Source organism: Hippocampus bargibanti, linkage group LG16 (genome assembly GCF_051943395.1).
Source record: "Hippocampus bargibanti isolate YZ-2025 linkage group LG16, ASM5194339v1, whole genome shotgun sequence".
Taxonomy (NCBI): domain Eukaryota; kingdom Metazoa; phylum Chordata; class Actinopteri; order Syngnathiformes; family Syngnathidae; genus Hippocampus; species Hippocampus bargibanti.
The window spans coordinates 12,082,324-12,108,385 of record NC_142749.1 but is presented as its reverse complement, the minus strand read 5'-3'; the positions used below and the strand labels follow the sequence as shown (position 1 = coordinate 12,108,385).

The following is a 26,062-nucleotide window of genomic DNA, read 5'->3' as shown; positions in this document are numbered from 1 at the left end:
CTGATGACATTCAGCCAGGGAAGCAGGGGGGATGAGTGACAGAGGGGCCGTGAGGTAATAGAGAGAGGGTCTATCTTGGACCGGTTTCCTCTCTTTTATACCCAGTAAAACAACAGAAACTCATTGATTTCACCGTGGCTGCTCACTCGGTTATGATAGAATAGAGCAGAGCGCTCGTGCAAAGTGTTGTAAATGAATAATTTCCCATTAGTCATTACTGTACTGAACATTATTAACCCGTGCTCGTTTGGTGAAAAGTTACAATATATATTCTTGATGTATATTGATATTAGAATTCTTTATACGCATACAACACATTTGGTTATCTTGGGCAGGGTTCAAAGTTAATTGTTGTTGTCAACGTTGCCCTGACTGGCCTTTGGTTGTCCTGCAGTGATAGGGCGACTTTAAAACCATCCCCTCCCCTCATGCCTTTGTCTTTTCACAGATAAAGTGATCACTGATCCCTCATCGCCAGCACTGGTCAACGAGGCGACAACAGCGAACTCTTTTGCCCTTCTTGGGACCCTGCAGTCTCTCTCACTTGTTGAGAACTTTCCTACTCTCGTCCTGCTCATCTTCATTCCCTCAATCATGGCTCCGACGTTGGCCACGGCATTTGCCCGCCGCTGGTGGATGGCGGTGACTGCTATTATTGAGAATCTGCTTTTTTCTGCTGTGCTTCTGGGATGGGGTTCGCTTCTCATTATGCTCAAGTCAGAAGGCTTCTACTCGTACCTTTGCAGCGATGACGGTGAGTGACTAGCTGGGAGTCATTTAGTGGCATTATTTTTTTCATGTTATCGCTTGCTCTTGAAAAGCACTGTATAATTGTTATTTGCATGCCAGGCCAGTAGCTGGGGATGTCAAGCACATCACCTGCTTGTCCTCGCAATTATCACGCCAAACAAACATACCCTATTCATATCCTACATCAATCTTTGGAATTTAAAAGCATTGTCATGTGATGGGCTTGGACAGGGTACACGTATACCTATTTTCAATTTCTGAACTCATTTTTATACTTACTGCTCATTTCAGGCCTGATTAACTAAGATACAATACATATTGATTTATATTGTGCTTTAACAACCACTGACGCTGTAACAAAGCGTTTAACAGGGACAACTATCATATACAGGAAATAAAGCAGTCACAAAGATAGTAGAAAGTACCAGGGAGTAAAATCAAGATCAAGTCGGAATCACCAAAATAGTGCGCACTAAATTGTGCATTCACTCGCGCTACATAAATTAAATGCTCTGATGGCAAACAGGTTAAAGTGCTGGATATCCTCATATTTAAATGAGGGTTTGTGGCTTCTGTTTTCCCCAAGGCATATTTGGGAGAGGCCCAAATGCTAGTGGAAGAAAAATAAGTATTAGACTTAGAGTTTTAGAAAGGAAATGTATCACTTCAATCTTTTTTTTTTGGTGAAGCCAATAAAGCGCATAAAAGTCATGTTATATTTGATTTAAATCACGTGCTCATCCTGCGCCGCGTATTGTTATAAACTATCGTCAGCAAAATGCTCTGGGAAAGGCCAGCATCAAATGTCACGGCGGACTTTAAACGACCCAGGCAGAAGTAGTCTCATTTAGGTCAGACGTATCCCATAAATCCTCATTGAAAGGCAAAATAATGCCTTTCCCTATGAACGGGATGTGGTCGCTGACCAAAGTTGAGTTTTGGCTGGTCAGTTTGTTTGTTTTAGCTATCATCGACAGTCTTGACAAAATTGATTTATTAACTGCACGATTTTCAAAAGATGGAGTTTCATCTCATTGGGTATTTCTAGTTCGAAGTGTCCAAAGATTGCCAAAAAAATAGTCATTATTTAGTAGGCATTGACCACAGTCAACATTTGGCCTTCACACATTTACAAGTAACTTGCGAAGTGATGATACAAATGTCTTATCACTTATCATGATGTAAGGAGATGACGCCAGCGCCAGCTCAGCTTTTTTAGGCATGTGACAGGTGATAACGTGACATAGGACAGCACCACCAGCATTTTATTAGCATCCATACGGAAGTTTAAAGTCTGCTGATAAAGGCGGAGAAGTGAACAACAGGCTGATAGGAAAAGTGATGAAGAGTCGGAATTATAGATTCCTGACAGTAAAAACTAAATTGAGAAATCAATGCTCATCATAAAGTGATATGACATATGCTATAGATAGCCGATTGCCTGATTCAATTTAACGGTCAACTCAAACGCTTATTATGGATCTAAAAAACTTTTTACACGATTTCACACAAACACAATCGATTCACAGAAATTCTCGATGATGCTCAATTTGATTTACATTTTCAGGAAACAGCTCCAGCCACAATATGTCCTTGACACAAGCATTGGACGAATACCTTTATGAGTATGAAGATGATGATGTTGCCGTGGTTGCCATGGGGGACGGGGTGGAGATGAAGCCCCTGGTCCCTATGGACGGGCTTTTGAGGATGAACGGCTGGCTAATCTGCAAAGAGCAGGATGAGATGTTGAATTTGGCCTTTACTGTGGGTTCCTTCCTTCTCTCTGCTATCACGCTACCCTTGGGAATCGTCATGGACAAATATGGGCCTCGGAAACTGCGACTGTTGGGCAGGTGAGTGCTAAATGAAGATTATTTTAATTAACTCATTCACTGCCAGATGTGCAAAAATGTGTCCACTCCAGTGCCAAGGTTTTTGTCATTTTCGCAAAAATTCCAGGACCCACAGAATAATGAGTTTTTGGACTAGATAAGATAAAGACCAGGGGTCTCAAACTCAATTGACCCAAGGGCCGCTGGAGACAGAGTCTGGGTGAGGCTGGGCCGCATCAGGATTTCCACAAGAAAATCACAGATAAAACATTCCAAAATCTTTATTTTTAACACACAAAAAGTGAATTAAATGAATAAATGCAAAAATGAATAAAAAATAAATTAACCAGTCATAAATAAATAAAATAATTATAAAGATCATAAGGCAGATACAGACGACTGAAAAAAACCACACGAAAACTAATTATTTTAATAAAGTTTCAAATGCCTGTATTTACAGTTCTTTAACGTTTAACTTTCTTAACATATATAAAACATATATATAAAATATTGAACATGAACTGTCCTTCTCTTGCCTACTTGTTCAGCTCCACACACAAATTTCATTCATATCAATCATGCGGGCCGCACTAACATTAATCTTTCATATCAAGGCGGGCCGCAAAATATTTTTTAGGGGGCCGCAGTTGGCCCGCGGGCCGTGAGTTTGAGACCCCTGCCTTAGACCCTCTTCTTTCAAAAAAAAAAGAGTTAATTCCTAAGGCAGATTGGTCTGGAGCAATATGAGGTGAAAATGAGGGCGACTGTACAAAAGGCAAATGTTGCCCCCTCGTGGAAGGGAAAAAATATTGGCAGAGGTCTGACCAACGCTTTATTGGCACCCCCGCTAGAAAAACCAAAACTCGAGAAAAATTGTGAATGGCGCTCCACGTCTTATTTTCAATTCCCTAATACATTCAGGAATGGCAGTGAATGAGTTCACAACTAACTGTTTGAATTTGAAGAATCAATCGTCGTGGAACTTTGAATGGAAATTGTGTAGCAAAATTAAAATTTCCAAACCCCGCCGTGGAATTACACAGTTCTCATTCACTTATTCATATTTAGTTAACAGTTTTCTGCAGGTCATAATTCTCAAAAATATGTTTTATTTTATACAAATGTTTTCAGCAACAATTTTTCTGAAGTTTTTTTATATTTAAGAATTGTTTAGGACCATTTTAAAATACTCTTGTGGCCGTATTTGGTTCACGGGCTGTAGCTTTCTCCACCCCTCATCCTATCATACGAGGAGCCACAAGATCGAAATGAGAAAACATACGTTTCTTGTCATTTCAGCACATGCTTTGGCTTGTCATGTCTGCTTATTGCTTATGGAGCCTACCAACCAAATGGTAAGGTGCTACATTATTTGTTCAGATACTATTTGTCTATTGACAGACCAATGAACTTTTTTACCTGTTCCTTTTACAGAACTCTCTGTGCTTATCTTTATCGCTCTGACTTTCAATGGCTTTGGTGGTATGTGCATGACCTTCACCTCCCTCACGGTAAGTGTGTGAATGGATGTTTGTACTGTGTAATCTGTACCCATTTGCAACTGTCGGAAATTGCTCATCCGGGACGCCCATGGTGTGTACATTATATCAAAAACGATTCTTTTCTACAGATGTATAACCACAAGACCATGTACCGAGTGACATTCATTGGCAGGGTGTCGTTCACTTTCTGAAACATGGAAATGTAATATGATGCTTTTGTTCAGATCCATGGATTAAAATCTAGCAACATCCTTTTTCCTTATTTGGGTCGTAGCTAATCGGAGTCTACCCTACCTGACTTTGTACACGTGGCAATTACAACCCCTAGACTGGTTCCTATAAGACAGACATGTTTAGATAAATGGATCTTCAATCCAAACCAGAACCTCTCAGCTGTGAAGCAGATTTGCTAACTACCAAACAGGCATGCTAACCACTATGCTAACCACAATGCTAACCATCATCTACCTAGTTTCCTGAGATGAATCTAAAATTATGTAAAACTGTGTCTGATACCATCCACACCTTCGTAGAATGCGTATGCAAACACAGGACCAAGTACCAAACAGAAAACAACAATTGTCCACTATTTCCAGTCACTGTTTTTGTTGCGTTTTCTGGGAATACAACATGGGTCAAAGCCAGAGTGGTAAAAACAACATTTGATGCTTTTGAGAATTCCCACTTCAAAACAGCATTCTTTTGCCTTTTGTTCCCCACCTCTGCCAACATTGGGGCGTATAAGCACAGTCCAAAACTGTACCATGGTGATGCTGTTGACTGTAAAAAGGCTCTTGTAAATCTGCCTATACTGTCCAATGTCTCTGATACTGTATGTAATGAAGAGAGCTCTCTGGTACCACAAGGATACTGTACCCTCTATGTACATTGTACTGTACCCCACAGCTCCTTTCAATTTTCTCCTTTCCACACCTACGAATAATAATAATATGAAACAGTACGTTGTTGGTTACTTATTACATGACGCCACCTGAGACTGAGGCAAGTGTATAATCATATGACCTTTAAGGTCTTGGGCAACAGCCAGTAGCAATCACTGGCTCATCGCCACAGAGGCACCCTTCTACTTTCTCTCCTTTCCAATCTCTTATGTAATTCAATGGGCTTGTTGTTGTTCAGTGTCGCGAAACACAAGAGCTTGTTCATGTCTTCTACTTAGAATGGTTGCCCGTCACGTTTCTCGTTTTCTTTGATGTTAAGCTTAAAATAAGCCTGCAAGAAATGAGCCTTCTGTCACATCATATTTTTTTCACAGAAAAATTATGTTTGGTTGTAGAAAATATTCCGTAGACCTTGCGGAGCCATGCCTCAAAGAATGTAGTTTAAATGCTCACTGTGCCAACTGTGTCTCTTTCACCAGTTGCCAAACATGTTCGGAGACCTGCGTTCCACCTTTATCGCCTTGATGATTGGCTCTTATGCCTCGTCTGCTGTCACCTTCCCTGGTGTCAAGGTAAAAGACAAAAAAATAATGATAATAATCGGATTCAGTCCACTTCAGGCAACATCATCATCATGATGACTGTCATTTTCCGCAGGTGATCTATGACTTTGGCATACCATTCATTACTATTCTAGTAGTATGGGCAGCCTGTGCTGGACTGGTCTTCCTGAACTGCTTCTTCAACTGGCCCATGGAACCTTTCCCAGGACCAGAGGACATGGACTTCACGTGAGTATTGCCATAGATATACACGGTGAATTTAAAAGTCACCTGCATGCAATAACCTTTTTTTAAAGTTGCAACATCTACAACAGACCTTATGTAGCATCTCAATGATTTTTTTGCAGAACACAAACAAGTCGAGACTTAGATTAGTTCAATGTAGTTGAAATTGAAATACTGGACTTTAGAGATAAGAGTTGCACGAACTTAAAACGTGTTTCCCGGTGTTCTTTCTCAGTGTCAAGATCAAGTTCAGCTGGCTAGGCTTTGACCACAAAATCACCGGCAAACAGTTTTACCGCCAAGTGACGACAGTGGGCCGTCGTCTCAGTGTGGGCAATAGCCTGGTGCAGAAAGATCTGACTACCAAAGAAGGAAAGCTCTGCTTGTCCACCATGGACCTGGAGTTGGAAGAGAAGCCCAAAGAAGAGTGTAGGAGATCTTGGTTCTTTGTTTGGGCAGCAACTTTACGTGAATCCTAATGAACCATCTCCTCTGTTTTGCAGCTCAGTCATTCCTGAAAACGATCACCACTCCCATCTTCCTGCTCAGCCTGGTGACCATGTCGGTCACTCAGTTGCGGCTCTTGTTCTACATGGGGGCCATGAACAGCGTTCTCGAGGTGCTCAGCGATGGTGACCTCAACACAGGTTAGCCTTGTGTAGAATTGATAGATCGATAGTTCAATTGAGTTGGATTTTGTCCCAAAATGTGATGCGCAATTGAGCAGAAACAGAGTTGTTTTACCCCATCATTGGTAATAGTTAATGTAGTAGAGTAATTGCTGTTCCATATCTTTGGTTTTCAGTGGAAAGGATGGAACTCGGTAAGATTGAAGATGATTCAGTCGCGGTACTTCCAATGCCATTTCTGGTCACTATCTTTTCAATAACCTAGCATTTATTTAACATTTAGCACATTAGCATTCACGACAGTATTCTGTTCCATGTCTACGGCCTCTAACATCCTGCTTTTTCTTCATCGCTGACATTACAACTTCATTGTTTTGACCTCGACTGTGAGGCACGTTTACAGCGGAGTCCTTCGGGCATCATTCAGCTTTAGCTCAAAACCGCCACTAATCAAAGACTGAAATTATTGTCTGGATTTGCCCTACCAAGCACACATCACATGAGCAGCTTTGCGCTTTCTTCCTGCTAGATACTACTCATTAACTAACATTCTCAGACTTCAGTTCATATTAAAAAATAACATTTCATAACGATACGGCGTCTAATCTCTTTTTCCCGTGTCTAATATTTGTGCCCTGATTCTCACAGTGAGTTTGTACTCATCTATCTTCGGCGTGCTTCAGCTACTCTGCCTCATGACCACTCCTGTGATTGGTCAGATTATGGACTGGAAGTTGAAGGACTGTGTTGACGGAGAGGAATCAAATAATACGTCCAGCAAGTGAGTTTTGATTCTCGTGGCTATCGACACCTTCACACATAAACACTCGACACATAAACGCCATAACTGAAGCTAAAATAATGAGGATATCATCCCTAGGATTGAACCAAAGAAAAAGCGAAGAGACAGAAAGACTCAGAAGGTGACCAATGCCCTGCGAGCATTTGTGCTCACAAATTTTCTTTTGGTGGGCTTTGGGATCACCTGCCTGATACCCAACCTACCCCTCCAGGTGAGCAATATTTTATGACATCTCTTTTCTTCTAGGTTGTGAGCAAACATGTTCCCAAAATGCTTTTATTCTCTTTTATCATCACAAATGAAGCGTCACTCTTCTTTCAGATCGTGTCATTCATCCTGCACACTGTCGTCAGAGGATTCATTCACTCTGCCGTCGGTGGCCTGTACGCTGCTGTGTAAGTTTTACTGCATGGCTATCTTGAGCAGAGCGTCACTATCGGGCCATGTTGTCTTCCAAAAGTGGACTAAATCTACCTGTTTTATTACGCCAGGTACCCCTCCTCGCAGTTTGGCAGTCTAACAGGCATGCAGTCGCTAGTCAGTGCTGTTTTTGCCCTGCTGCAGCAGCCTCTGTTTTTGGCAATGATGGGACCCCTGGCGGGAGACCCATTCTGGGTCCGTAATTACACACACATGTGCACCTCTCCCAAAAAAATGTTCCCGGCGTAGCGTAGCTAACTCTTATGTCACCCTCTTCAGGTCAACATCGGTCTGCTCGCCCTCAGCATGCTGGGCTTCCTGCTGCCACTCTATCTGGTTTGCTACAGACGGACGCTTCACAAAGAGAGGCACGAGAAGGAGAACAACGCTAAGATCTACATCAAAATCAATGGCTCAGATGTTCCAGAGGCTTTTGTTTAACTCCACGGAGCAGTGAAAAAAAACAGACGGAAGAATGATGGGAGATTGAGCATCTTGAGTGGTGCAAACCGACAATTTCTATTTAGTGATACCATTTCGAAACATCACCGCGCTCTTATTTAAACTGTGCTGTGGAAGTCTATCACCCAACTGTGAAAAGGCTAAATGGAGCGGAAGAGGAAAGACTGTGAAAGGAAAGAGGCTTCAGCACTCTGCATTCCCCTGATCCTCAACCTTATTTTAGTCATTTCTCACACAATTCCATATTATAAACAGCTTTTGTCCGGTGAAATTGGTCATATCATTTAATGCTGAAATTCTCTTCTGCAACCGCGGCAAATGATTACTGAATTGGATTGGATGTACCTTTATTCATCTCGCAGTGGAGAAGGCCCAGAAAATATTGCGAGAAAGTTGTGATGTTACGACAAACAAATTAAAATACTATTTGTCATTGTACCGATAAAAAACAAAGTGGTCATATCACGAGAACTACACACTCAGAAATCTTTTGTTTACAAATGTAAAATACGTAATATTAATCATATTTCGGCATTTAATTGTTAACTTTCACTCATGATATTTTGACTTAATACCCTGAATTGTACTACCATTGTTCTTGGATGGCCCAAATACCCCCATTGCAAGTGATTTCTAAATCGTTGTTTATTGTTTGGGAGTTTTCTTCCCTCATTTTAATACCACCATGTGTTTCATTGGTCATTTTTGAATGTAGCTTTCCCCACATTTAAGTGGCTTACATTGTTTTCAAATAAGAACAGTACTGTAAGATCATGATCTTTCGCGCTTGTTGTACAAATGACATTGAGCAAACTACATTTTTGGTATTGCTACAAGCAAAGTAACCATTTGAATATTTATTTGATGTCACACTTTATTTGTTTTGTACTTTATGTACTTTATATCTACCCAATGTGCCTTTTGAGTCTAAATAAAGATACAATTGCTTTCCTTATGAATAACACGAGCAATGACATTCTGACAAATCGATATTAAATGCTACGAACAATTCCACACTTTACACACAAGAATGTTGTCATTTCAACTGAAATCTATCATTCTCATGCATTGAGATGATTCCCCAACTTTGTTTTGAACTCAGCTCACATCCACATTTATTGTTTTTTTTTAATCTATTGATACATAATTTTGTCTTTATCTACAGTGACGCCTGCTGGTAGAAATCGGTTATTACCGAGCACAATTCTCTGTGTTTCTCATTGTAAACCGTTAATGATACGAGCAAGCCTAAACATAAAAATAAAGCATATTATTCTGCATATTAAAGACGACCAGAGTGCAAAACATGCAAATGCAATAGCTGGTAAGAGGTCCAAAAATGTACAGTATTTAAATGTCAATGGATTTTTGGGTTTATGTTGTTTCTAGAGTAAAGGAAGAAAAACATTTTACTTACTGTATACTGTATACCTACAAATAGATAAATAGCATTAGTGAATTTACACACTGTAAACGTGACTAACTGCATGTATGGTGCTACCGTAATTATTATAATCCACTGAACTGAACCCCGAGTTTTTTTTTCAAGCAAAACTTAAATTTCCAATGTCTGATATAACTGCAGGAATATGAGAGCAGTATTACCATATCACTCACACATGTCGGTCTGAATGGGCCCATATTTGGCTCCATTATCTTCTGAATTGACCACATTTGATTGTTTTTCCTTGACCTTAAACATGAGCGGTTCACTTGGGTACAGCTCATCTGTCGTCATTAAGGTCACAAAAATGATTTATTTAGTTATATATTTTTTTGCCCTCAATAATACGATTGCAATTAAGCATGCATTTTTTTAAAGAAACCCATCCCATGTATTAAAAAAAAAAAAAAACACAAACAGTAAATTAATCTGCATTACAATAAACAGTCTCCATTTTGTCACAAATAAATGTTGTGGTCTTATCTATCTACTGGTATATATCAAGTGTGCAGCACATTCAAGGTCAGCATGAGACTAGTTTGACTTGTCTCTTCGACATTCAGCCATTTTTATTTTCATTACATTGTTGATATCGATGTCAACACGCCGCCACCCCGAAATCATCTTCAGTCACTATTGTAGGATGCTTTTATATACAGTAAAGTCTCGTTATATCGATATCTGATATATCGATAGTCCCGGTTATATCGATACTATTTCTATGCACGCACGGAGAAAATTACATGCAAACAGGGTCGGATATATCGATAGTCCCGGTTATATCGATATTTTTTCGGACTCCCTTGAATATCGATATAACGAGACTTTACTGTATTTATATATTTCAATTATAAGGCATGCACTACCAATTATATATTGATCCATGTTATGCGGTTTGGTACAGGTTCAGCTGTTGTTGACGCGCTATATCAATCAATATGTATTGTATTGTATTGTATTGTATTGTATTGTATTGTATTGTATTGCATTGTATTGTATTGTATCTGTTAACAGTCGGTTATGGGGCGTATCAGCATTTGTTTTTGTCCCCACTTAAAACATTGTACATATACATCTATTGATAATGCATACATATGTAACCAAAAGTGGTGTATCATATGTTCAGAATAAAAGTTATGATAATATAACAACAAATAATAATATAATAAAATAACTCGTTTTACTACTTATGCTTATTACAGAATCAGTATACAGTAATTATTCAAAGTGAAGCCAATTTTTACATTTCGGACAGAGTGATGATTAAAGGGAAGCAAACGTTGTCACAAATATCTGTCGCATAATGGGAAATTTTCGAGGTGCCTTAAATGCAACACAGCCGAATTCCAAAGCACGAACGCGTTGCTCAACTATTATGGATACTACGGCTTCTTCGAGGAGGTTCTGTACGTGGCAGCGACTTACTCTCGCACCCCTTCGTCTGTCCTCTTCACCCCGTGGTGTGAAACTATTCCCGGTCCGCAGCGTGACATCCGTTTTCGAACCCCAAGGGACGAAGGTAAGACCAAGTAGTAGATGATGATCTCCAAATGCCCTCGCTTGCGATTTCATTTGCGTTCTGTTTCATTGCGAACATGCTGGCACTGTTTCCTCCCACAGTTTCCAAGTGGGAGATTCCACTGACTTACAAGCCTGGGAACAGGAGTTTGTGTCGTAGTAAGAATATCGAATAACATGGACTTGTGTTATGCACCTGCTTGATCGCTTCTGAGATGTTTGTTTGTTTCATTGAATATAACTAGCGAAAGCGATCTCGTTGGCATGTTTTACTTGGCCAAGGAAAAAAAGTTTGAACGACTTTGTGCCAGAGCAACACACACATGTACATATATCAGAATCAGAATCAGAATCATCTTTATTGCCAAGTATGTAGGACACACAAGGAATTTGTTTCCGGTAGAACACGCTGCACTAGTAGCGTTGTCAAAAAAACTGCTAAGTGGCACTATACGACATTTATTCGCAGTGGGTCTTTCTGACCATTATACACACTCGTATTTCGAACACAAATGTTGCTGTTTTCGCTGGAAAGTACTTTAATTTATTTATTTATTTGTTTGTTTGTTTACTCACACGACACGAACAAGCTGCTGCATTGGGACGCGTCTCCGGTCTAGAAAAATCACTATTGATGTGACGTCAGAACGGGGCGGTTCTTTAATCACTTTCCGTTTTTTAAATTTTAGATTTTTTTTAGTTCAACTACATCGTTTGGGATACACGGGACGTCGAATCTGATTGTAAAATATATCACGAAAAATATAGTATTTACGACAAAGTGATAGTTTTCGTTTTAGGTTATTTGCAAATTTCCCCGTTGTGGGACTATTAAAGGCTTTCTGATTCTGATGACGTCAGTGCAGGCCTTGGTAATGTTTATTAGACTTGAGACCGTTTTCAAAATAATTCTCGGTGTTTACATACCACTAAAAGAAATCCAACAGGCTCTGACGCGTGTGCAAGGATCCCCTCTCCTGATAACAAATGAATGTGGGACATGCATTTATTTATGTGAGCAGGATTTTTTTCCAGTCTGTTTCAGTCTACAGTATTTGCAATTTTGAACGTTGGAAATATGTGGCGAGAAGTGCAAATATGACATGTAAAATGTCAGGAAATAATCTATTGAAGCTTCGGCTCAGTGTACATTTTTCACTTGACAAATGTGTTGCACTATGCCAGGAATGCAAGTCATGGTGATAAAGGAAATACTGTACTTTATTTGATTTGCATTCTATGAGGTATAATAAAAATATTTAATTTTTAATGATGAACAAAAAATCCAAGCAATCACATTCCCGTTGACTCTATTTATCTGATGACATTGGGCAAAGAGCAGTACTGTAGTTTGACTTTATTGTAGTTTTATTATCCACAGACATACATACATGTCAGTGCAGGCCTCTGGAAATGTAACTGTCAGAAGAGTTAACACAGAGATATCCACCTGGAACAAATTCATGTAGCAACATTTGTGTTGAGAACTACTTGGAAGTCAACCAGCATCACAGAATGAATGTAAGTCATCTTTGAGGGTTCCAATGAACTGTATTTTCAGCTAAAACAAAAAGTTGGTGTAAGAATTCCCCTTACTAAATTTTCATTGCCTTTTGCGTCTTTTTTTTGTGCAAAGTTTAGCCAATGTTTAAATAGGGTCATGTACCAATGACACATTATTTCACTTAGCTTATCTTATCTCATCATGTTTTTTCCAGCTGAATAAAACAAGATTCTCTGAGGGAAAAAGTCCTCACTCCCAAAACACACATTGCATCCAGATTTGGTTCACGGAGTCCTATTTTATGGGAGTATGTTTTAATTCCAGGAATATTGAAGAACAAACACACAAAACAGTCCAATGATGAAAAAAAAATCTTAGATAGCATGTATTTCTCTTTCTCATTACTAGCCATATCCTGCTGTGTTCTGTCATAAAAGGATCACATAAAAATCAACTTATAACCTGTTTTATAAACCAAACTACACTTGTGGCTTGGAAAATTGCTATTTTGAAAGTGGTCTTGTGTGCATGACTGAATGTTAGTGTCTTATTGCCCAAGCAAGTGTGTGCACTGTGTATTCACAAAGCAAACCAGCCACAAAGGAGCATGCATGAATAACCAATGGGTATTCTTTTTGGAAACCAAATTCAATTTATTTATTTTTGCTGGACAAAGCTTAATATGCACAAGGCCTACAATAACAGCTTGAAACTCCATGACAGCTTGGTTCTGGTCTATCAGTGTAATTAAACACATAAAATCAATTAGTTGAATACGTAGCGCTAATTTAAGTGATAACTCTTATTATTGTCCTACTTGATGCTTAAATCAAATTACGTGGATATAGCATCCACAAATATACCATAACACGTCTACCTTTCTACTTTTTGTTCCGTCCAGTGAATCTTGCATGAATGTTTGTATTTGTAGGTTACTGAACGAGACAAAATGAGATTGTGCCTGTGTCTTATCTTCTGTGTTCTGCTATGCTGCGGCTCGATCACGCAAGCAGAGATCTTCACCTCTATAGGTGGGTGCACGGATTGCGCTGTGATACTCAAAACTAGCCACGTTTTTTTGCTTCTAGGTTTGTTGCTTCCAGTGTTGGGTCATGCATGTCACTCCTAGGCGTTCAGTAGTGCTAAGTCTGAATCAATCAGCTGTGAGTATGGTGTGATATTACTACACATCCAATAGGGGGTGACGTTGGCCAGGAAATGACTTGGAACTTAAAAAATAGTCATTAAACTGTTAATTATTTTTACTATGAACATGTGGATTCATGATAACCGATTAAATTGGAATATTTTTTTGCTAGCTTCAGACATCTCCAACCTTTCTTAATGATTTCCATCTCTTCTTGAAAATGGCTTCAACAATATATCTTCAACCAAAATCCATTTCTTCTCCTCCTGCAGCCATTGCGGGTTGACTCGCTACAGATACACTGTGCTAGCTCTGACCAGTATGCTCTTGTCACTACGGCTCGTGACTAGCCAATCATAGTTTGCGAAAACTCTGACGTTGCTAGCGCATTTCAGCAGGCCAACTCGAACTCTGATTGGTTAAAGCAACAGTTTCACCAACATTGATTTTTATGCTCCAAGGCCTGCAGAACTGATTGTGAGGGCGTCCAGGTAGATTCTGACCCTGGTAACAAATGATGGCTGAAATATGATTGGTTAAATGCGTAAACATGAAAACACATGTCTGGAAGTGGCACAACAGGGGAAAAGCAATGAAAGGAAGCTGAAAGAGAATTTGGAATTGTTTATAATAATAATAATAATTATAATAAATTTAATTTCTAAGTGCCTTTCAAAACAATCAAGGTCACTTTACAGACACAGGATAAGTTTTTCTGTGGGTGAGCAGCAGCAGCCACAAGCGCCAGCGTTCAACTCAACCCGGAAGTAACTCAAATAAATAGAAAGCCAGCTATTTATAAGGATTAATGGACAAAATATAATTCACATTAGTCTGTGACTCAGATATTTTAGGCCAGCAGAGAAGGCCTTGAAGGCCCACCACTGGTCACTTCCAATATGACACTCGTCTGCACAAAAGCAAATCAGTTTGTTATTCCTCCTCCTGGCAAGAGCGCTGAATTAACGCGGTTGAGTAATTCCATGGAATTGTCCACTTCCCTGCACCAGCATTCGGAATTCTGCACAATGACTCGATGCCTGCAGTTGTTTATGAAGCATGCACTTCAAAAGATGATGGCAAATGGCTGCTCTTCATGTCTGCAGGCCAGATGACGGACCTCCTGTACACAGAGAAAGAGCTGGTCCACTCCCTCAGAGAGTACATAAAAGCGGAGGAGTCAAAGTTGTCTGAAATCAAAAGGTACAATGCACAAATCATTGAACATCCTTTTTAAAAAAAACAAAATGATGATGAGTTAGCCGTGGCAGGTTAGGGCATGGTGGTGATGGTTGGAATTTAAAGTTTTTATTGCTGATGCAGTTCAGTGCTGTAAAAAAAATAAGACATAGTACTAAAATAACCGCTGGAGGGGGGAGGGTGGACATCAACTTAGGTTAAGGCATCCCCCAAAAAATGGAAGAAATTCCTGACATGTCTTATTGTAGCTGTAAGACAGGTAACATTGCTTTCAACCCGTAAACACATCTTGTGAATAATATTTGGGTTTGATTCTTCTTCAAGTTGGGCCAGGAGGCTTGACGACTTGACCACAGTGTCCACATCGGATCCAGAAGGTTATCTGGCCCACCCGGTGAATGCCTACAAGCTCCTGAAGAGACTCAACACCGAGTGGTCTCATCTGGAGAGCCTGGTGCTACAGAACCCGTCGGATGGTAAGAACTAAAATGCAAAGTCGTTTTTTTTGTAGAGAACAAAGGAGCAACATGCCTGGAAAACATTCCGTCTTTGTCATCTGAAAGTGAGATCATGTTTCGAATCAAAAGCGCTTTCAAATCATCACATGACGCATTAAATGCCATTTCTCTGGATTGGATTATATTAGCCTTTATTAGTCTCGCAGAATCGAGATTCTCGAGAGAATCAAAGTGTCCTTTTCACCAGTGGATCAGGGACGTCATGGTGAAATGTGCACGTCTGCTACAAGCCAAATGTTGAAAGCAAACACGAAGCTGTAGCGTCCATTGGCGAAAAGAGATTGTGTCACATCTCCTATTCCATGTAAATCCGCTTCAATTCCAAGCTGCGACAAAAAAAAAAAAAAAAAAAAAACACAAAAACAGCACAAAAACAACCAAGAAAAAGCAAGGCTCGTGAAAGCACTAGCTGATGGCTGCGTATTCGGGCGCCATTTTTTGTGACTAATTTTCTTCTCTCTGCTTCATCCAGGCTTCATTTCCAACATGACCATGCACAGACAATACTTTCCTGATGAGGAAGACCAGAAGGGTGCAGCCAAGGCACTGATGCGTCTCCAGGATACGTATCGTCTTGATTCAGAGGACTTTTCCAAAGGGAGGCTTCCGGGTAAATAAGTAGTGCAGCGTAAAAAAAAAGATAGATGGACGTAGTAAATAGATTTGCGTAAAGTTGTAAGGTGTGTCTTTTAAACGGCAAGTTCTCAACTGCCTGTAATTGTCACCGCAGGTATGCACTCCAGCGCCATTCTGACCGTGGATGATTGCTTTGACATGGGCAAAACCGCTTATAACGAGGCCGACTATTACCACGCGGTGCTATGGGTGCAACAGGCCTTGAAGCAGCTGGACGCTGGTGAGGAAGCGGTGGTTTCTAAGGCAAACATTTTGGACTACCTCAGCTATTCCGTCTACCAAATGGGAGACCTGCCTCGAGCCATCGAACTGACGCGACGGCTGGTGGCCATCGGTAAGATATTAAACAATAATTGACGAAACCAGACACCAGAAAGCTAGTCCACGGTACACATACAGCTCAGATTGAAGAAAAATCTATTTGAGGGTGACTCGTGTTTAAAATTTGCCCTTTTAACATTATGCAGTCTTGAAAATGGGGCAGTCTGTCTGCATCCGCTATAATTAGGTTTTGGGCGGGCTAAAACCACAGGGTGCGACCCGCCCTGTGCATGAGCTATTGGTTTGAGCGTGTTAATTTAGGACCATTTCGGGGTTTGCAATGACAACTGCCGGAAATCTTACTAGGCCAAGTGTGTGTATGTGTGGGTGCATGTGTGTGTGTGTGTGTGTGTGTGTGTGTGTGTATGGATGTGCACTCAGTGGCAAGTTGTCAGGATATTCCAATTTAGCATAGCGTATACAAATTGGGGCAGCATGAAATAACACACAAAACTACATGTGAACAAGTTGTTGTGTTAATTTGAATTAGTTATGTTAACTTATTCACTGCTCGATGATGTGCAAAAAATGTGTCCACTGCAGTGCCAGGGTTTTTGTCACAAATTGCAGGACCCACAGAATATTGAGTTTTAGGACTACTAAACATTTAGTGCAGCGTTAGAAACCTTGGACTGTCTTCTTTCATCAGAAAAAAAAGTTAATTCCTAAGTTATATGGGTCTGGAGTTATCTGAGCTTGAAATGGGGGCTGCTGCACAAAATAGGACTACTAAACATTTAGTGCAGCGTTAGAAACCTTGGACTGTCTTCTTTCACCAGAAAAAAAGAGTTAATTCCTAAGTTATATGGGTCTGGAGTTATCTGAGCTTGAAATGGGGGCGGCTGCACAAAATACAATGCAATACATATATATTGATTTATTTAACACTTTCACAACAACAGAAACGGTAATAAAGCGCTAACATGGACAAAAAAGGGAAATGCTGCCCCTTTGTGTAAGGGGAAAACGTTGCGAGAGGCCTGACCAGTGCTTTATCGGCACCCCCGCAAGTTAACTTGTGCAGTGTTTCTCATTCTCCATTGACCCAAAGGACATTTTTTATAAATACATAAATAAATAAATGAACGTATGCCATGTTTTCCGGAGTATAAGGCACATGGGATTATAAGGCGCATGGTCAATTTTTGAAAGAAAATGAAGGCTTTTAAGTGTGCCTTTTAGTGCTAAAAATACAGTATACCGTATTTTCCGGTGTTTAAGGTGCACCGGAGTATATGGTGTACCCCCAATGAATGGTGTATTTTCAAACTTTTGACATATATAAGGCGCACCAGACTTCAATGAATGAAAAATGTTTTCCAAATATGATATATAAATCGATAAATGTTTTGAAGTATGAGGCACATCACATTGTAAGGCGCCAAAGTATGCCAGGGTTACACAACACTTCTACAGGCGGGAAATGGAGTCGGTGGCTCACAGTAGTTGCGAGACCTGCTGTGGCTCAATATTACTTCACATATAAGGTGCTATAAGGCGCGGGGTCATCTTTGAAAGAAAATCAAGGTATTTTGGTGCGCCTTATGCACGGGAATATATGGCCCAAAGGAGTCTTAAGATTTAGTTTACTTAGCAAGTGTGACATTAAGGCCTGTTTTGTTGAACATAAAGCTATCTGTCTGAATAGGCGGCACAAGAATAAGTTATAATTTATGTAGAGTATGTGCAGGTGCACTTTTGAGGAATCACTGTGGAGTGGTGGATGGAGCGCGTTGACAAATGCAATGAATTGCCTTGTGCCAACAGAGCCGAGCCACCAGAGGGCAGGAGGGAACTTACGTTATTTTGAGAAGCTGCTGCTCAAAGCTCAGCATGAGCAGCGGAAGGCAGAGGCCGAGCAGACCGAACATCCAGCTTCAGAGGAACCCATCCAGCTGGGAACTTACGTCAGACCCAAAGACCACCTGCCCGAGAGAGAAACCTATGAGGCGCTCTGCAGAGGGGAGGGGGTAGGAATGGTGAGATGGGATGGGAAAGCGCATGCATGCATGCAACAACATTTGGCTATTCAAATGTTGTTCATATTTAATGAGTAAGTAAATAAATCAAGTACAGTGATACCTCGGTTTTCGACCATAATCCGTTTCAGAAACCTGTTCGAAAACCGATTTGTTCAAAAACCGAAACAGCACTTTCCATTAAAATCAATGTAAAAAATATTAATCCGTTCAAAGTCTAGAAAACAACTTTTTAACTATTTCACCGCATAAACCGGATAAAAAACTTAATAATAGACCAGGTCATGTGTAAAATTCTATTAAAAAAAACTTTTATTTTCACCAATTTTTAACATCAACATTAACATATGTACATAAAAATCTCTATCTTTCTGCCATGGGGCGTGTTGGCACCTATCCCAGCTGTCTTTGGGCAAACACAGAGCACACTAACTTTTCAAACTATCCTCTGCTTGCTTTAAAATCATACTATTCAGGAGATCTTAACCAAATATGTCAGCATTTTCTCAAAAATAAAACAACAACAACATTAATGAGTCGGTCACAATGAGACAATGAGGAAGCCGTGACATATAAGGAAGTGACGTATAAGGAAGCACAGGGTAGTCGAGTGATGCATTCAGATGCACTCAGTTTGGTTGAGAACCAAATTTCGGTTGCATACCGGGGCATTAAAAAATATGACATTTTTGGTTGAAAACCGAATGGGATGAGAACCGAGACGTTCGAAAACCGAGGTTTGACTGTATAGTTGATGACATTAACTTGCCAAAACAAATCCCAATCGACAACTTCTCAATTTTAAAATGTTTTTATCTTTTATTCCTAGAGTTTTTATATTTATATTTTTTATTTATATATCACATCCACTGATCTCCTTTGATTTCTTTTTCTGTCTCCCTGAATTTCACCAGACCGAAAAAAGGCGCAGCCGTTTGTTCTGCCGTTACCAGGATGGAAGCAGGAATCCTCGCCTGCTGCTGAAGCCCATGAAGGAGGAGGACGAATGGGACAGCCCACACATTGTACGCTACCTGGAAGCTCTTTCTGAATATGAGATTGAGAAGATTAAAGAAGTTGCCAAACCCAGGGTAAGGAAATAAAAAAAGATCCGACAAACATCAGAAAAAATAATAATAATTATGCTCTGAAGTACCGTATTTTCCGCATCAAAAGGTGCACCTAAAATGTATTTTAAGACATTTTCAATATACACAATACAATACATATTGATTTATATAGCGCTTTAACAACAGCTGAAGCTGCAACTAAGCGCTGAACAATATGATATCACATTATACATTTGTATGAGCTCAAAAATATACTAGTACAATAATAAATATAATTTTCAGAGATTAGCAATCTTCCTTCTTTGAAACTTTTACGTTCCTCAGGTGTTTTCATAGAATATTTTGGCCATGAAATTTTCTGAAATAAGAGTTTTTTTGGTCACAAAATAGAATAATAAGCAGAAAACATTTTTCATATCTAATCATTGTGCCAAAAACAAGTCAAGAAAAAAATGAGTAATTTTAAGAGATTACCAAAATGAAATACCATATTTTACGGTGCATAAGGCGCACCCAAACGCTTTGATTTTCTTCAAAAGATGACCCTGCGCCTTATACGCCGGTGCGCCTTACATGTGAAGTAATATTGAACCACAATAGGTCTCGCAACGACTGTCAGCAGCTACCGACTGTTTCCCGCCCGTAGAAGTATTGCATAACCTTGGCATACTGTAGCGCCTTATAATGTGGTGTGCCTTATATTTGGAAAACTTTTACATATTTCTATATCATATTTGGAAAACTTTTGTCATTTATTGAAGGTGTGCCTTATACTCTGATGTGCCCTATATGAGAAACGTTTGAAAATACACCATTGATTGGGGGTGCGCCTTATATTCCGGTGCGCCTTATACATCGGAAAAGATGGTATTTGTTCAAAAGCCAGACAAATCTACTACTGTCTTATTGTAAAAATAACAAAAGTACAAATGTGTTCTTGTTTTTTTTTTTTAAGCTTGCCAGAGCTACAGTCCGAGACCCCAAAACAGGAGTGTTGACCACAGCCAACTACAGAGTATCAAAAAGGTGATTTGATGAAAACATGGCATCTTTGCTCTTTCCTTCCACACACTGCTTATTGTGTGTCAAATTCAAGAAGTTATTTACAATTAAGTCAGACGAACAAACGAATTATGCTATTGCATTCACTGCCAGACAGAGCAAAAATGTGTGTACTCCATTGCCAGGGTTTTTGTCATTGTCACTCGAATTCCAAGACTCACAGAATATCACAAATAAGAAAAAGCAAAATTCAAACAAATTCGGGAATGGCAATTTTCAATTCCCGAATAAATTCGTGAATGGCAGTGAATGAGTTAGAGGCGAAATTTGCAGCTTGTGATTTAGCATTGCTAACCACACTATTTTGACCTTTAATTAGTGCTTGGTTAGAGGAAGAAGATGATCCGGTCATCTCTCGAGTCAATCGGAGGATACAAGACATTACAGGCCTAACGGTAGACACAGCAGAGTTATTACAGGTATGTTTCAAAGACAGAAAAAAAAACAGGATTGGCGGCGATTCATTGTACATTATTTTCATTCTTATTTTTGCGAATGTATAAATCATGTCTTTTAATGGCTGACCAGGTTGCAAACTATGGCGTTGGAGGACAGTACGAGCCACATTTTGACTTCTCCAGGGTGAGTTCACATCAAGTATGCGCGCTCATGCGCACGCATAGTGGTGGGAAACGGAATACCACGAGTCAACGTTTGCACCTCGTATTGTCCGTCTTATATCTGGCACACTTGCTCTTCGTGTGAATCCGATTCTATGTACTTTGTGCAGCTGTTTTGTATAAATCACAGTCGGGAGAACCTCATGAATAATGTGACGTGGAATCTGTTTTGAATTGGACCACATTACCTGGATTTTACACGTTTACACATATGAAAGCATTTTTCCCCCCTTTTACTCATTAAAACTGTGATTACTTTTGCTTTGACAAAAGACGTGATTGCGTTTGGGTATTATCGGCTGCCTTTTATGGGGCGGGCTCATGATGCATGTCTTGGGTTATGCGTTAAAAGTTATAAACATCTGTTGCAGCGTCCTTTTGACAGCAACCTCAAGGTCGATGGAAATAGGCTTGCCACCTTCCTAAATTACGTAAGTACTTGTGTGCTGTCCACGTTGTGTATTTTATCCTTGAATTTTATCTTTGTAGAAAGATGAGCCAGATGCTTTCAAAAGATTAGGCACTGGAAATCGCGTGGCAACTTTTTTGAACTATGTAAGTACGTGCATCCAGTCGCCGCTGATTGAGGGGGAAGTTGTAGCGGTGGTCAGCGTCCGCTCTTTTGGGTTTTAGTGGCTTCACGCCTGAACTCGGCTTCAATGTTGAACTTGAATTGATTGACCGATTGAGATAACAAAGCATTCGGAATTCAATAAGTATACTCGTAAATGGAAATACATATACAGGTGCTTGAGAAATGTCAAATTGCCCAAAAAAATACAGATTATCATTCCGTCAATCACTTCCAGTGCTGATTTTACAGTTTTTGGGCCACGCCACTTCTCATAAACTAACATGTTATACTTTTGCGGCATTTCTTTTGATGAACAGTACCGTTCAGCCTGTTGCATGATGTGCTTTTTTTCCCCTTCACGACTGAAGATTTTGTTGGAAAGGCCGTTTAGCGATACATTGCAACATTTATAATTACTAACAAAGGAAAAGTCACAGGGCATTAAATCAGGACTTGAGAAAGAAATAGCTGATGTTTATTTGGTGTTAATCAGAGGCAATAAGCAATTCAGCATAAGGTTGGATGTAATTGTTTTGGAATACACCATTTATGAGGGTGTGTCCGTTTCTGCATTGCCAGTATCTTGGCTGTTGTTTTATGACTACCCCGTTCAAATATATGTACGGTATACTGTACATGTACTGTGATACCTCGGCTTACGAACGCACTAGCTCAGGAACTTTTCGCTTTACGAACGTTAAATTCGCGAGAATATAATCTTGGCATACAAACTATTTTTCGGGAAACACACGGAGCGCCACAATGAGTGATGTGTCGTTCGCAACCAGCCGGTTCTCTTAAGTGAACGAAGAGAGCCGAGCTGCAACTGGTATCGGATCTTTTTTTCCTCTATTCGCCGCCCCCAGTCTTCGGTTAAAGCCACACGTGATTTGTCAAGATCCGTGGTAGAGGAGGGAGGGGACACACGCAGAAGGACGCACGCAGCAGTGAGCGGGGGGAGGAGTTACAGAAACACACCCGAAAGGGAGACGACAGAGCTTGAAACAAAAAAGTGAAGAAAAAAAACAAAAGTGAAATGGTGAGAAAATGGATAGAAAAGACAGTGAAATTTAGACTCATTTCAACTTTATTGATAGGTCAAAGGCAGAGTGTAGACCGCAAGGTTAAAATACCCCATCAATCAGGCTCCACATATAACCCGCACAAGCCATCTGTACAATTTGAAATGAAAAGACCTTCAAGGGAACCAGCTATTAATGAAGTTTCTAGTGTGTCTGCTTGCATCTGTTGCTGTTGCAATATCACAACTTTTAAGATGTACAACCCAGAGCTCCTTGAGACACTATGCAAAAAGCCATCCATTCCATCAAGCCATCAATGACCATCACAAAGGTAAATAAAAGGACTTTATGATACAGTACAGTACATTTATTTAATTATAATGCCATAGCACATTTATTATACATTAAATAAGGTATATTGTGTGCAGTTTTAAGGCTTATTTAGTTGAAAATTATGTTTTATGGGGACCTGGGAACGGATTATTAGATTTTAATGGTTTTGTATGGGAAATTAATGTTTGGAATACACACTTTTCACCTTAAACACACTTTCTGGGAACCAATTAAGTTCCTAAGCCAAGGTATCACTGTATCTATTTTTCAATCACATATTGAAGCGCCATGTTTTTTTTCTCCTCCCCCCAGATGAGTGATGTCGAAGCAGGAGGTGCCACAGTCTTCCCTGATTTTGGCGCTAAAATCCAGCCTAAAAAGGTATGAACTAAATGTAAATTCATTTTATGGATTTGCTTTGTTTTTTCCCACACACAGTTGAACACGAATGCTACGTGCTTCATCCTGACGGCACTGCCCTTCGTCTATTGCGATCTTTGAGTTCTGAAATGTCGCCGCAAAAACCATACCATGATGAAGAATAGACACAATAGAAGTTATGTTTAAAAATGTCAACTTGTGGAATGCTTAGTTGGACGAACACACGTGACTACAATACACAATGGTTTCTTGTACACTTTGATAAGTACAGAACCATCCTGTTAAACTGTCATCTTCAGATAGGAGATCTGGCCTTGGGCGGAAGGGAGCATTTGGTATACTTCTGCACAAGAAGATATCATTAGCCAGGTGACAAATCTATCAGTTAATGGAAAAGCCAACCATTAACATGTCTATGTTCTGTTGGTTTATGGATGTTGGTGCTTGTACCAACGTCCAGGAGCGTAGTATTCAAATCAAGAAGGCTGTGCAGGTATGATTGAGGAAAGGGCTGAAAACATCCATGCCAGAGATCTGTCTGCACGAAATAATTATTTTGGGAGAACAAAAATAGAAGGATGTACACACCATCCATAGTCTCACTTGACTTGCAGATGTACTGTTTAATGCCTTTCTAGTGCATCAAAGAGTAATATAGCTCCAAGCTACGGCTGCTGAAAGTGATACAGACCGTCAACATATTGTGGCAGTAATCAGCTCTTTTACTTCCCAGTCTCACATGCTTCAATCTGCGATCCTTGCATCAAATCTCATTTTGATGATCAGCGTCCTTGAATGTTCAATGTTTGCATCACAGGGTACAGCCGTTTTCTGGTATAACCTTTTCAAAAGTGGGGAAGGAGACTACAGGACAAGACATGCAGCGTGTCCTGTTTTAGTGGGAAGTAAATGGGGTAAGTTCAGTTTGATTGTCTTCAATCAAGTATCCCACGGTTGGGGGGAAAAAGCCTTTTGGTGTTTTGCAATATAAATATGCTGTACTGCACTTGAATCAGGAAACTAACCATGTGTTGGCACGATCTTGCTGAAAATCAAAAGTTATTTTTAATGATGCGGCCGCTTATTTGATGTTATTTTGACAAATGCATGTGTAAACATACAGTAATGCTAACGGTCATGTGCAATCATTTGATGATAAAAGATATAAAGTGGATTATTCCCATTTGAATGCTTGTCATCACATGTTTACATTCCATATTTTGTGGTTCATAAGGCACACCCAAAAGCCTTGATTTTCTTCCAATGACCCTGCGCCTTATACCTGGTGCGCCTTATATGTGAATTGCTATTGAGCCACAACAGGTCTTGCAACTACTGTCAGCAGCGACACGCCCTGTAGAAGTTGTGCGTATCCCCCAGCCTCTAGTGTAGCGCCTTCTTTTGCCGTGTGCCTTATATATGAAAAACGTTTGTATATTTATATATTATATTTGGAAAACCTTTTTCTTCCATTCATTTAAGGTGCGCCTTATACTCCGGTGAGCCTTTATATGGAAAAGGTTTGAAAATACACCATTCATTGCTGGTGTGCCTTATACTGTACACCGGTGCGCCTTATACACCGGAAAATATGGTACATAAAAACCCCAAACAAACAAAAAAATCACTTCAAAACTGTTAAGCGGATTGTGTAGACTTTATATAGCCATTTTGCATTTTCAAGATTTACATTTTGATCCTATTTTTTGTCCCCCTAGTGTCCAACAAGTGGATTCATGAGCGAGGGCAAGAATTCCTGAGACCATGCGGCCTAACAGAAGTGGACTGAACATTGACCCTCTGACTCTATAATGTCCAAACACATTAGGGAAAAAAACACCCACACATACACGTGACACAAAATACTGAACCATAGCCATACACCGTACATTATTTTGATCTTCTTGTCAGCTTCAACTAATGCTTTTCGTGAAGAAATGTAAACATAAGAGGCTGGACAGTTTTATAAATGTTTTTTTGTTTGTTTGATAAGAACCACTTGAATACCAAAAGCGGAAGTCCGTCGAGTAAAAAAAAATGTAAATGCTTAAAGTTACTTTACAAACACAAATCCAAAACCACACCACTGATTACAGTTGTACAGCCATACTGTTGAGTTCTACATTGTTGGAACACTATTGAACTTATGTGAATTTCTTTCACATCGTTTAACACCTCCTTAGCAAGTTTGCCGTCAAGACTGCCAGTCGACTAACACACTAGGGCACAGATTAAAAAAAAGGCACAAATGTGAATCAAACAGATTCATATTTGATCATAACCGGATGGGAATGTTTTTTTTTTTTTCCAAAAGCATGAATACAAACATTTCACACCCTCAAGTTTCCGAACTGAGGAAGGTGAAATGTCTTCATCAAACAAGAACATGTCCAGTTGCCTTGTTAGAACCTTGTCTGGTTTTTCCCAAGTGATGCTTTATTTATACAGTGTTTAAATTATTACACCAGATGCCGTGCTTTTTTTTCTACCAGATGGCCATCAGGAAGGTTAATAAATTGTCTTTTATTTTTCAACATCACACCTGTGTGTTTTACCTTTTTATTAAAAAACAAAAACTTAACAGTGATTATTTCCCCCCTCAAAAATAAAAATCTCTTAAAGGACAACCGACGTCTCCGGACA

The 26,062-nt window shown here is 39.8% G+C and overlaps 2 protein-coding genes across 7 annotated transcripts; both read left to right on the top strand.

Annotated features, from left to right (window-relative positions):
- The first annotated feature begins 448 nt into the window (after window positions 1–448).
- Window positions 449–9,363, top strand: slc43a2b (solute carrier family 43 member 2b). Its single transcript, XM_089016677.1, has 13 exons — window positions 449–754; window positions 2,318–2,606; window positions 3,885–3,940; window positions 4,020–4,096; window positions 5,469–5,561; window positions 5,647–5,780; window positions 6,013–6,206; window positions 6,281–6,424; window positions 7,055–7,187; window positions 7,287–7,419; window positions 7,530–7,603; window positions 7,700–7,823; window positions 7,908–9,363. The coding sequence occupies exons 1-13, from the start codon at window positions 595–597 to the stop codon at window positions 8,067–8,069; spliced, it is 1,773 nt and encodes a 590-aa protein (XP_088872803.1). The 5' UTR covers window positions 449–594; the 3' UTR covers window positions 8,070–9,363.
- Window positions 9,364–10,898: 1,535 nt separating this feature from the next.
- On the top strand, window positions 10,899–25,958 carry LOC148886488 (prolyl 4-hydroxylase subunit alpha-2-like). Of its 6 annotated transcripts, XM_089016674.1 has the most exons (17): window positions 10,927–11,053; window positions 11,155–11,211; window positions 13,488–13,587; window positions 14,810–14,906; window positions 15,228–15,379; window positions 15,894–16,031; window positions 16,152–16,391; window positions 18,146–18,357; window positions 19,272–19,448; window positions 20,383–20,453; window positions 20,809–20,908; window positions 21,018–21,071; window positions 21,481–21,540; window positions 21,599–21,664; window positions 23,351–23,419; window positions 24,237–24,333; window positions 25,138–25,958. In XM_089016674.1, exons 3-17 carry the CDS (start codon window positions 13,506–13,508, stop codon window positions 25,206–25,208), a joined length of 1,686 nt encoding a protein of 561 aa, XP_088872800.1. In that variant the 5' UTR covers window positions 10,927–11,053; window positions 11,155–11,211; window positions 13,488–13,505; the 3' UTR covers window positions 25,209–25,958. The 6 variants fall into 6 exon arrangements, with proteins under 6 accessions (XP_088872795.1, XP_088872794.1, XP_088872796.1 ...); XM_089016669.1 differs by lacking the exon at window positions 11,155–11,211 and having other exon boundaries at window positions 10,899–11,053; window positions 21,481–21,504; XM_089016668.1 differs by lacking the exon at window positions 11,155–11,211 and having other exon boundaries at window positions 10,899–11,053.
- The last annotated feature ends 104 nt before the right edge of the window (window positions 25,959–26,062 follow it).

Bases quoted from the DNA above. Each gene is read 5' to 3' on its own strand.
- slc43a2b (XM_089016677.1), top strand. From the start codon at position 595: ATGGCTCCGACGTTGGCCACGGCATTTGCCCGCCGCTGGTGGATGGCG. The intron at 4,097-5,468 runs GTAAGTGTGTGA...CTCTTTCACCAG, and splicing joins TGACCTTCACCTCCCTCACG to TTGCCAAACATGTTCGGAGA. The intron at 7,824-7,907 runs GTCCGTAATTAC...CACCCTCTTCAG, and splicing joins TGGCGGGAGACCCATTCTGG to GTCAACATCGGTCTGCTCGC.
- LOC148886488 (XM_089016668.1), top strand. From the start codon at position 10,910: ATGGATACTACGGCTTCTTCGAGGAGGTTCTGTACGTGGCAGCGACTT. The intron at 14,907-15,227 runs GTACAATGCACA...TTCTTCTTCAAG, and splicing joins AAGTTGTCTGAAATCAAAAG to TTGGGCCAGGAGGCTTGACG. The intron at 18,358-19,271 runs GTGAGATGGGAT...GAATTTCACCAG, and splicing joins GAGGGGAGGGGGTAGGAATG to ACCGAAAAAAGGCGCAGCCG.